The sequence below is a fragment of the Chiloscyllium plagiosum genome, unplaced genomic scaffold (assembly GCF_037043375.1).
Source record: "Chiloscyllium plagiosum isolate Xiang-an unplaced genomic scaffold, Cpla_swu_hap1 HiC_scaffold_12, whole genome shotgun sequence".
Taxonomy (NCBI): Eukaryota; Metazoa; Chordata; class Chondrichthyes; order Orectolobiformes; family Hemiscylliidae; genus Chiloscyllium; species Chiloscyllium plagiosum.
This window is the reverse complement of record NW_028270150.1, coordinates 93,137,449-93,150,053: the sequence shown is the minus strand read 5'-3', so window position 1 is coordinate 93,150,053 and position 12,605 is coordinate 93,137,449. Positions and strand designations below refer to the sequence as shown.

Sequence of the window (12,605 nt, the reverse complement as noted above, 5' to 3'; positions counted from 1 at the left end):
CAGTGGGTAAAGGAGTCGGTGAGTGAACAGGGTAGACAGTGGGTATAGGAGTGGGTGAGTGAACAGGGTAGACAGTGGGTATAGGAGTGAGTGAATGAACAGGGTCGAAAGTGGGTATAGGAATGGGTGAATGAACAGGGTAAACACTGGGTATAGGAGTGGGTGAGTGAACAGGGTAGACAGTGGGTATCGGTGTGGGTGAATGAACAGGGTAGACAGTGGGTATAGGAGTGAGTGAATGAACAGGGTAGATAGTGGGTATAGGAGTGGGTGAATGAACAGGGTAGACAGTGGGTATAGGAGTGGGTGAGTGAACAGGGTAGACAGTGGGTATAGGAGTGGGTGAGTGAACAGGGTAGACAGTGGGTATAGGAGTGGGTGAATGAACAGGGTAGACAGTGGGTATTGGAGTGGGTGTGCGAACAGTGTAGACAGTGGGTATAGGAGTGGGTGAATGGACAGGGTAGACAGTGGGTATAGGAGTGGGTGAATGAACAGGGTAGACAGTGGGTATAGGAGTGGGTGAATGGACAGGGTAGACAGTGGGTATAGGAGTTGGTGAATGAACAGGGTAGACAGTGGGTATAGGAGCGGGTGAGTGAACAGGTTAGACAGTGGGTATAGGAGTGGGTGAATGGACAGGGTAGACAGTGGGTATCGGAGTGGGTGAATGAACAGGTTAGTCAGTGGGTGTAGGATTGGGTGAATGAACAGGGTAGACAGTGGGTATAGGAGTGGGTGAATGAACAAGGTAGACAGTGGGTATAGGAGTGGGTGAGTTAATAGGGTAGACAGTGGGTATAGGAGTGGGTGAGTGAATAGGGTAGACAGTGGGTATAGGAGTGGGTGAATGAACAGGGTAGACAGTGGGTATAGGAGTGGGTATCTCAGGGTTGATTAATGGTCCATCACACAGTCTTGTTTTAAAATATTTAGCTATGAATGTCCATACAGTAAATTAAATCTAAGCACTGCCAATGCTGGAAATCTGAAAGAATCATTGCTGGTGGAACTCAACAGGTCTGGCAGCATCTCTGGTCTGAAAGCAGAATTACATAAAGAGCCTGGTGATTCTTTCTCAGAACAGGTCACTGGTCTTGAAACGTTAAGTCTATTTTCTTTTCAGTGATGCCGTCACGACCTGCTGAGCTTCCCCAGCAATTTCTGTATCTATACAAACGAATCGTGATTTTATTTCTCTGCGATTGTGCAGAAAGCTGTACATAATCTGTCACTCTAAACCCAATGGGTTCAATACTTTCTTCACCCTCATGTCTTACTCTCTGAAAGTGTCTCTTCATGATGGCCATTGACTGACTAGACTATCCCTCTGCAATGACAGTGATTCAGTGTAATTGATTCACTTACAATATACACTGTGGAGTGCCTCACCGGAAAGCAGTATCACTTTCCCCTTTTTGATCATTATTCAGAGGCGATTAACTTGGATCATTATTGTTCTTGCTAACATGAAGTTGCCATCTCATGGTTAACCTGCAGGCTGCGAGTTCTGCTGACAAATTTTATTACCTTGATGGTCATTTTTTTATGGTGCAGGATTGCTATTGATGGTTAAAAGCTTAACCTTGTCAGCATAAATGACATCGCAATTAACCCTCTGAGAGCTGTGACTGTTCCCTCATGCACGAATTATTGTGACCCCCTCTCATACTGAGGAACAAGCTTTCAAGGGGAGAGGGGGACAATTCAAAGGAGATGTCAGAGGCAAGTTTTTTTACACAGAGAGTGGTAGGTGCAAGGAATGGAGGAATATGGACCAGGGATTAGTTAAATTTGGCATCACATTTGGCACAAAGAGCCTATCCTATGCTGTACTGTTCTATGTCCTATGCTCTAAGTATGTCCTTCTGACAATACTGGATGGGCAGGGCCTTATATATTAGGCTATATAATATGACTCACAGGTTGCTATGGTGTTATCATGTGATGGCCATGTCTTTAATATCCTCACTTTAGGATTGCCTGCAAAATCGATAAGGTATTAAGCCAATAATAGGTCACTTGCTGGAAATTAATGCTTTTGCTTTTGCTTTTGCAATGGGTGATTGGGAATTCAGGAGAACAAGAAGTAAGGAAAGGAAATCATTTTAAACCCGTCTTTTCAAACAGGAAAGATTAGATTGGGTTTGGTGCTGGGGCTGGAGGGTATGATTTTCTAAGGATTAAACCCCACTACCAGAATGATTTTGATCCAGGTGTTACCCTGTATGTTCAACATGTCATGGGGTCATACAGCTCGGAAACAGACCATAATCCCAAACCAAACCAATCCCACCTGCCTGCGCTTGGTCCATATCCCTCCAAACCTTTCCAATTCACGTACTTATCCAAATATCTTTTAAACATTGTAACTGTTCCCACATCCACCACTTCCCTGTGGACGCACATTGCACACAAAAACCACTCTATGTAAAAGAAAATGTCCTCATGTCTTTTCTAAATCTTTCTCCTCTCACCTTAAAAATGGTCTTGACCTCCCCTACCCCAGGGGAAAAAAACCATTGTCAATCACCTTATCTGTGTCCCTTTTATAAGCCTCTATAAGGTCACCCCTCAACCTCCCAGAGTCCAGTGAAAAAAGGTCCCAGCACATCCAGCCTCTCCTTATAACTCAGACCCTCCATTCCTGGCCAGATCCTGGTAAATCTCTTCTGAACCCTCTCCGGCTGAACAATATTCTACCTGGGACAACATAACCAGAACTGCACACAGTCGTGCCGGCACGGTAGCACAGTGGTTAGCACTGCTGCTTCACAGCAGCAGAGACCCGGGATCAATTCCCGCCTCAGGCGACTCTCTGTGTGGAGTTTGCACATTCTCCCCGTGTCTGCGTGGGTTTCCTCCGGGTGCTCCGGTTTCCTCCCACAATCCAAAAATGTGCAGGTTAGGTGAATTGACCATGCTAAATTGCCCGTAGTGTTAGGTGAAGGGGTAAATGTAGGAGAATGGGTCTGGGTGGGTTACGCTTCGGCGGGTCGGTGTGGACTTGTTGGGCCGAAGGGCCTGTTTCCACACTGTAAGTAATCTAATCTAATCATCCAGGAAAGGCCTCACTGCCATCCTGTACAACCTCAACATAGCGTCCTAATCCCTGTACTAAAAGGTCTGAGCAATGACGGCAAGTGTGCTAGACGCCTTCTTAACCATCCTGTCTGGACGCAATGCAAACTTCAAATAATTGTGTACCTGAACCCTTAGGTCTGCCTGTTCTACAGCACTGCCCAAGGCCCTACTTTTAATTGTATAACTCTCGCCTTTGTTTATTGGCGGCACGGTGGCTCAGTGGTTAGCACTGCTGCCTCACAGCACCAGGGACCTGGGTTCAATTCCCCTTTTGGATGACTGTCTGTGTGCAGTTTGCACGTTCTCCCCGTGTCTGCGTGGGTCTCGTCCCATAATCCAATGGTGTCCAGGCTAGGTGGATTGGCCATAGTGTTCATGGATGTGCAGGCTAGGCGGACTAGCCGTGGGAGCTACAGGGATGGAGGAGGGGCCTGCTCCTACAGGGATAGATAAGGGGATGGGTCTGGGTGGGATGCCCTTCAGAGGGGCGGTTTGGACTCGATGGGCTCAATGGCCTGCTTCCACACTGGAGGGATTCTGCGATCTGACTTTGGTCGAGGGGTAAACATTGGCCTGGTAAATGCAGGACAAAGTTAGCTACTCTTGTTCAAAACAGAACCACTTTCACCATCACCTGAGAAGGCAGGCATTTTAACACCTTGCATCTCCGACAGTGCAGGTCTCCCTCAGTGTTGCACAGGGAGTACCGGAGTGGGGTGATATGCTGCCATATTTGGAGTGCGATTTGAACCCACGACCATGAGGCAAATACAAATGGCCTAGTCACTGAGGCACCTAGCGATACAGATTCCCAACTGCTGCAGTCGTATCGCCAATGTGAACACTCGAATTGGTGCTGTTACCAATGGGAACAGAAACAACGCTAACATTATCGCTGAGTGAAATGTTTAGCTTTCATAGTTTGGACGAGTCAGATTTATGTCTTTACAGTTGCCTCATTGCACAGTCACTAATATTTGGTCGTTAAATTCAGGCTCTGGGCCATGAAAAGTAAGAAAACTAATCAATGGCAGCTTATTTCTGTAAAGTGTTCCCCCAAAGCATTTGTGATATTGGACGATATGTGCTGAGCTTAGACCCAGGGATAAAGAGCTGCATCCTCCGCTCTGGGTGAATATTAACACAAAGGCTTCTTGTTTGACCTCAGTACCCCTGGGATGTGAGCGAGAAGTACTTTTTCCGATCAACCGTCGCCTTTTCCATGAGGAAGTACTGGGAGGAGTCGAGAAATCAGCTCATCAGCTTCGAGTGAGTGAATCTATTTCTCTCTCCCAAGCACCCCTCCCCCCACGCCCCCACGGTACTCGGTGCACCATCGACATCGTTACAGTGGTAAACAAACTGGTGGGGGCTGGGGGAGCAACCGAAGGAAACAAATAAATATGGAAGTAAGTGGGAATCATTGGGAAACGAGGAGGAAGTGAGGGTTTAAGGAAGATGTACCCTGTCTCAGCTTCACCGAGAAGCAATGTCACGTCAATGGGATTGGAATAGTTGTGACTAGTTGTGAATAGTATGGACGTTATGGGCTGAAGAGCCTCTTTCAGTGCTGTTAAACTCTGAGACTCTGCAACAGTAATGGACATTATGAATAAGCGCAGCTCTCTTCAATGCCCGTCTAGTGATGAGGTGCGGGGGGATGGAGAGAAGCAGAAATGTCTTTTCTCTCAGTCTTTTAAGCCAAGAAAGTCAGGCTTAGTGAACATTTGTAAGGTTGAGATTGTGGAATCTGGGCTCCGCGGAAAGATAGAGATGAGGCCGCAGTCTTGCCAAAAGGGGGAGAGCAGGCTGCAGGGGCTGAATGGCCTGCTCCTGCACCTACACTGTAAACACTGTGCCTACCACGGAAACCGGGCCCTCTGATGCCCTGTTCCTCTGTTTTGGGAGGTTGGGGGAGGGGTAGCAGTTGAGGCTCAATGGCAATTGGGAGGGCATTCCCACCATCCCCGGAGCAAGCTGGCAGCTCTGTCCACGCCGCTCTGTAGCCGCTCTGGCTCGGAGCTATTGTGTTGCGCGTTGGTTAACAGGCTGTATTGGGCCCTCCAGGATTTCCCCACATATTCTCCCCGTCAGCTTTCCTATCGACTGCAGAACAGGGCAACAGGATCCCTCTGCCCCAACTTGCCCCCACCCCCAGCCACCCCCCACCGAGCCTGGTGTCTACTTGTGCTGTGCCAACTCCGACACACCGGCACTCAGCCCACTGCCCGATATCCCTGAGCTGGGGTAAATGTGATGCCAGGACAAAATCAGAAGTCAGTGTCGAGAATGGGGTGTTGAAAAAGCACAGCAGGTCAGGCAGCATCCGAGGAGCAGCAGAGTCGACGTTACGGGCATGAGCCCTTCATCGGGAATGTCAGAAGTCTCATGGCACCAGGTTACAGTCCAACAGGTCTATTTGAAAAATCACAAGCTTTAGGAGCGCTGCCCCTACGCCAGGTGGAGCCCTGCTGGACTGTAACCTGGTGTTGTGTAACTTCTGACTTATTCTACCCCAGTCCAACACTGGCAAGTGCATAACACAGGTTCTGCTGGGACTGGGGGCACTAGGGGGCTTCTCTTCAGGAGATTTGGTCACTCATAGAGTCATAGAGATGTACAGCATGGAAACAGACCCTTCGGTCCAACCCGTCCATGCCAACCAGATATCCCAACCCAATCTAGTCCCACCTGCCAGCACCCGGCCCATATCCCTCCAATCCCTCATATACCCATCCAAATGCCTCTTAAATGTCGTAATTATACCAGCCTCCACCACTTCCTCTGGCAGCTCATTCCATACACGTACCACCCTCTGTGTGAAAAAGTTACCTGTTAGGTCTCTTTTATATCTTTCCCCTCTCACCCTAAACCTGTGCCCTCTAGTTCTGGACTCCCCCACCCCAGGGAAAAGACTTTGCCTATTTACCCTATCCATGCCCCTCATGATTTTATAAACTTCTATAAGGCCACCCCTCAGCCTCCGACGCTCCAGGGAAAACAGCCCCAGCCTATTCATCCTCTCCCTTAGCTCAGATCCTCCAACCCTGGCAACATCCTTGTAAATCTTTTCTGAACCCTTTCAAGTTTCACAACATCTTTCCGATAGGAAGGTGTCCAGAATTGCACGCAATATTCCAACAGTGGCCTAACCAACGTCCTGTACAGCCGCAACATGACCTCCCAACTCCTGTACTCAACACTCTGACCAACAAAGGAAAGCGTACCAAACACCTTCTTCACTATCCTATCTATGTGCAACTCCACTTTTAAGAAGCTATGAACCTGCACTCCAAGGTCTCTTTGTTCAGCAATATTTCCTGAATAGGTGAACAGGGGTTTGAAGATCTTCGGGAATGGGGCCCGGATTTGACACCGCATCCAATAGCGCAGTTTGGACCCACTTTGCGCATAGGTCTCTCAAATGTACCTGCTCATTACCTAGAAGTGTCCCCCATTGTGTTGCCTTTATAATAATAATTATTATTATCTTCTGCACAGGATGGAAAATGTTTATATATTCGATGAAACAGAAAGGATCTCCTTTTATTTCATTGTTGTGAATCCAAAGAACCTCTCTGAAATTATTCCAAAGGCAGAGGTGTCACAAGCTATCAGGTATCACCGAAAACGCTTTGGCATTGAAGTGGCTAACAATGTAGTATTTACTCAGTTACCAGTACAGAGATTGAATATTGTTTTAAAAAGGCACCTCAGGTAGAAGTTTCTCATCTTAAACTCATTCAGACAATTCACAAGAATATCAATAAAGGGGAAAACCAACATTCATGGCCAAATTTATGCAACTGTGCTCATTGATTGGGAATTAGACTCTGATTGGTCAGGTTGCTGTCATGGAGAATACACCAGATAGCTGATGACTAACAGTTCACTGCCAAACTGTACTAAAACGTGAACCGGGCAAGTTGACTCTGATTGAAGATGGAATTACTCTGTGGAATGAGCCCTACAATGGCTGTCACCTACATTGTCAAGTTGAAACAAGTGCAGTGTGTGCACATGCTTTTTCAATTTGTAAAGCACAGGGCCTTATATATCATATATTTAGCTTCTGGTACATACAGGAGCACCCCAATGTAAGCTTCACAGAGAATCCTAAAGTTATTATAATTGTAATTCTTAGCAGACTTTGGTTGTTTAACAAATGATGTCCAATCATGGAATCACATTGAATGTTAGACACCATGTTTTGAGTTTTGCAAGCACAAGCCACTTGGGTATGTTCTTGTCATGAACAGCAAAGTGTTGTGCTATTTGACATGATCTACTCGCCTTTGGGATGCATAGCTGACATTCCTGCCATTACACCGGCACTGAAATTCATTAACCGCATCACACATTTGTGTGATATCAGAACATCCTTTTGGGGTTTGAAGACAACATTTTGCGATTTGTGAACAAAGGAAAGTACAAAGCAGACTAGGTTAGCAAAGCTCCAAACATGGTGTTCAATATTCAATGCGAAGCCTGGTTGGACAACATTTGGTGAACAATCCTGTGTATGCTAAGAATTATGTTGACAATCAGTTTAAGATAGTCAGGCTTGCAGTCTGGTGCACTTGTATATATTGGAAAACGCATATATTAATAGACAGACTTCCGTTTCTTGTAGACAGTAAGGCCATTATGCAAATTACTTCTGTCGAAACAAAACAAAGTAGGTGACAGCCAATCTGTTGTTCATTTCTGAATGCCTTGACCAATCTGAGTCAACCAGTCTGGTTTAAATTTGAAAGTTAATTGTCACTCATCATCTAACTGATGCATTCTCCATCGCAAAACCTCTACCAATTAAAGGCTATATGCCAACCAATCAGTGTTGTCTACTCACATAGTAAATAAAAAGTTTCCCCTTTACATCAGTATGCTTGGAGTTGTCCTGATAACCCTTGAGAAGGTGATGGAGAGTCACTATCTGAACCCCTGAGGTCCTTGGAGTGAATGACCACCTGCAATGCCCTTCGAAGGGTATCTAGGATTTTGACCCAGTGACAGTGAAGGAGCGACAATATATTTTCACGTCAGAATAGTGAGTGCCTTGGAGGGGAACTTCCAGGTGGTGGTGTGCCCATGAATCTGCTGGCCTCATCCTGAACTGGTCATGGGTTTGAAAGCTGGTGTCGAAGGAGCCTGGGCAAATTGCTGCAGTGAATTGTAGATAGTACACACTGCTGCTCCTGAGTGTCGGTGGCGTGCAGGGAGTGGATGCTTGTGGGTGTGGTGCCATTCAAGTGGGTTGCTTAGTCCTAGATGTGGTCAAGTTTCTTGAGTGTTGTTGGAGCTGTACCCATCCAGGCAAGTGGAGAGTATTCCATCGCATTCCTGCCTTGTGCCTTGTGGATGGTGAATACGCTTTGGGGAGTCAGGAGGTGAGTTACTCACTGCAGTATTCATAGTGTCTGACCTGCTCTTGTCGCCACTGCATTTGTGTGGTGAGCGCAGTTAAATGTCTAATCAACAGTAACTTCCAGGGTATGGATAGTGGGGGAATTCAGTGATGGTAACACTGTTGATGCCTAGGCCGGGTGCAGTGGTTGAATTGCCTTTCATTGGAGATATGGAAACTTGGAAAAAGGGAACAAATTCCGAATGAAAATGTACTAGGTCTGAGTTTAATAATCAAAACTTACCCTAGATATTAATAATGTACAAACGTTCAAAATGTTCACATCAAATTCTCATCCCCTTTCAAATTGATGTCTCTAAACTAGGAGGTTGAAGGCTTGTGGTAAGACAGCGGCTGGAAGATCTAAGCATTGCTAAAAGATCTCTGTATCCTGTCACAGAATGTAATGGGCTAGATCCCTTTATTGAAGGATTGGCGGTATCCCGTATTCCGAATAATTAATCATCATGAGGAGTAATTTCGAACACGCTGTTTGAGAGTCACTAACACCACTCCTGTCTTATGTTGTGCCCTGTCACAGGAAGAACAGGGAGCGGTTTAACAGTGCTTTTCTGTTAAATGATAAGACACTTGAGTTTATTGGCATTCCGCCAACGCTGGCACCGCAAAAGGAGGCCACTGTGGCAGTGTGGCTGATCATCTTTGGCGTTATCATTGGCCTGGTTTGCATTGGATTAACCATCCTGATCATCGGTGGCATTCGGGCAAGAAGACAGTAAGTGCAGAGATGCTGTGGGCTGGCACAAATGGGTGCAGAGATTGCTGAGGGCTTTCGGGGGACAGCTTGGGGGAATCATTGGGGGGGGGGGGGGGAGGGGGGTTTAATGAGGATTGTGAGAATCAGCAAACGAAATGGGTGACAGTGAGGTCTCCAGGGGCTCCGTGTAGACTCTGGGGATCATTGCGGATTAGGGAAACCAGTGGAGATTTCAGGAATCGGTGTGGACTCTGGAGCTCATTGTGGATTGCGAGGATCCGTGAGGATTGCAGGGATCAGGGTGGATTATGGGGATCAGTGGGAAGGATGGGGCTCACTGATTTTCCTGCTCCACGGATGCTGCCCGACACGCTGTGCTTTTCCAGCTTTTTAGATCACTGGGGACTCTGAGAATCAATGGGGATTATGGGGATCACTGAGGATTTTGGGAATTGCTGAGGATTATGAGAAAATTGGGGATTAATGGGGATTTTTGAGATCAGTGGGGAGCCTGAGAATCAACTTGGATTATGGGATCCATGGGGGATTGTGGGATCATTGTGGATTATGGGCATTTGTGGAGATTCTGAGAATCAGAGATGATTGTGAGGATCAGTGAAGATTATTGGGATCAGTGAGAATTATGGGAAAACTGGGATTGTAGGATAATAGACTGCTGATGACGTGTTGAATTGAAATTGTGGCCATGGGTATGTGTCGGTGTTTACTGTGTAATAATTGTGCATTCTGAAATAAAGTGAAATATCGTTGTTTATTCCTCAATAGCAGAAAATCAGGTGACGCCGAGGACGATGAATTCCAAAAGACCAAAGATGTACCTGCAGTGGTTTCTGAGGAGATTGAGTTTGAGAAGGGGATTAAAAATCCAGCTTTCACCACAGATACATTGAGCACGGAGATGTAGACTCAACCAATCCCAGACGTTGCTAATTGTACTTGGTCTGCCTTTGGAAGTTATGGAATTGTGTACTGAAGCTTTTCATGCAGTTCAATTACTACAGTTAATATCTGGTAACAGAATTAGCTCAAATTTTACAAAGTTTTGACTGTTTAGTCCAGACTTACTCAACTTCAATGAGCCTACACATTGGATCCCAATAAAGAGTACCATTCCTCTGTGAAGCTGTTAATCAGGGCCCCCCGATGCCAAGAGACAAGCAATCTTATTGTAAAATATTCAGTGTAGACTTCCCAATATGTCATCACAGGTATTAGCCACTAGTTCCCATTGGCAGTTCACCTTGATGTGAACACAGGGAACTAGTACTTTGTAAACCGACAGCAGTGACAGAACAGGATATGTAGCTGATTTCATGACCAGAGTCAAGATTAGAGTGGTGCTGGAAAAGCACAGCAGGTCAGGCAGCATCCGAGGAGCAGCCCCACCTGTTGTGCGTTTCCAGCCCCACTCTAATCTTGACTCTAATCTCCAGCATCTGCAGTACCCACTTCTACCCTGTTGATTCTCTGACCACCCAGCGACAACCACTGAATCCTGTCCATTATTTGCCTGGAGTCAGGGAGGATGACAGAATCTGGCCCACACGACTTCCCTCTCCAGTTTTATACAGTGAGGATCAGTAAAGGTGAATGAATTCAAGGTCCCTAAAATGTTCATTTCTCAAACTAAGGCTGACCCATGCCATCAAATCCATTGGACACCATGGAGCGTTGATTTCAAATAATAGACTCCCTTCATTGTGGCCTAAATCTGCTGTAATGCTTCGAGACAAATAAAGGCATAAAGGCACCCCAGACTTTTGTTTGCTTGTGTTAATCCCTTCTTGACTGTCGGGATATATGGACGCAGTCTTGACATCTCTGATTGCTCTAATTGGGCAGCTGGTTGAATTGCAATCTGCAACATCCGTTTTCTCGTTAGAAAACCGCAAAAAAGCTCAAGTCAGGAATCCAACCTTCGATTGAGAGGGAGCAGGCCATCATCTTGAGGAAGATGTTTTATGTGCACGTTGTCCCACCGGTCGCCGTCAGCATGGGCATCCGTGAGAGGAAACGACAACTCAGCAACTATGCACCTTCGGGCAGAGGAGATCGTGAGGGGAAGTGATTGAGGTGTATCCGATTATCAGGCACATAGATAGGGCGGACAAGAAGAAACCTTTACCCTTGTTGGAGGGGTTAATGAACAGGGGCATAGATTGAAGGGAAGGGACAGGAGGCTTAGAGCAGAGGTGAGGAAAACTGTTTTCACCCAGGAGGTAGTGGGAATCTGGAACTCACTGCTTGTAAGGGTGGGAGAGGCAGACAATCCCATCACATTGAAATAGTGTTTAGATATGCACTTGTGATGCCAACGCTATGGACCAAATGTTGGAGCCTGAAGTATCAATGACCTACATGAAAGGGCCCAGTTGGTGACAACGTTCTTTCCCTGCTCATTAAAAAGGAGATATCCGAAGCAAGTTGCTCCCACTTAGGGCTGGAGTGCAGGATCTGGGGACAATGTCCTGGTTAACCATGTCTGAGAGAATGAAAAGAGGTCACACCAAATAGGACAAACCTGGGGGACTGGGAGGAGGAAGAGGGTTATGTGCTCTCAATGGGAGGACACATCCCACAGAGGATTCTAGGAACTCTGGGACCTTAAAAAGGGAGGAGGCCATTCAGCCCCTCAGCCCTATTCCAACATTCAATAAGATCACAGCTAATCTCTGATCTAACTCCATTTATCTGCTCATCCCATTTCTCTTAACTTCTGAGAGGCAGAACATTTTGATGGCAAAAACTTAAAATAAGCAACTGACCCATTGTTGTTTGTGGAAGTGAATTTGAAATTTCTACCAGGCGAAATGCTCCTTAATATTACTCCCAAAAAATCTGGTTCCCCAGACAAACAAATTAAGGTAGATATACAGAACAGAGAGTGTGGTGCTGGAAAAGCACAGCAGGTCAGGCAGCATCCGAGGAGTAGGAGAATCGACATTTCAGGCCATGCTTATGCCTCCTCAGATGCTGCCTGACCTGCTGTGCTTTTGCAGCACCACAGACTTGCCTCTGATCTCCAGCATCTGCAGTCCTCACTTTCTCCCAGATATACAGAACCTATTGTTCTCCTTAATATCTTGCAAACTTTGTTGAAATCACCCACAAACTTCTTTAAGCTCCAGGGAATGTAATCCTATTTTGTGTTATCTCGCCACCGTACTTTCCCCCTTGGAGTTCAGACAGTTCCCCGCTTGGCTCTGTTGAGAGTGAATGTGCTTCACGAGATGGGGGACCTGGAACATATCGCAACTCCCCAGGGGATTGTCTGCCCCAGTGATTTCTTTTTCTGAAGGAAGCCATTCGGTATAATCTGCTCCTCCCACATGAAACCATCAGCAAACCATCTGCCCTTTACATTATTGAGTGAAC

The 12,605-nt window shown here is 46.4% G+C and overlaps 1 protein-coding gene across 2 annotated transcripts in view; it reads left to right on the top strand.

Annotated features, from left to right (window-relative positions):
- Nucleotides 1-10,980, top strand: part of LOC122554907 (angiotensin-converting enzyme 2-like) — an 83,063-nt gene extending 72,083 nt beyond the window's left edge. The window contains exons 15-18 of one of the 2 annotated variants that reach the window (XM_087993065.1): nt 4,253-4,353; nt 6,586-6,702; nt 9,033-9,227; nt 9,999-10,980. In XM_087993065.1, coding sequence (XP_087849191.1) covers nt 4,253-4,353; nt 6,586-6,702; nt 9,033-9,227; nt 9,999-10,134 — 549 coding nt within the window. In that variant the 3' untranslated portion in view covers nt 10,135-10,980. Of the gene's footprint in view, nt 1-4,252; nt 4,354-6,585; nt 6,703-9,032; nt 9,228-9,995 lie in introns of both variants that reach the window. The other variant, XM_087993064.1, reaches the window with a different exon arrangement.
- The last annotated feature ends 1,625 nt before the right edge of the window (nt 10,981-12,605 follow it).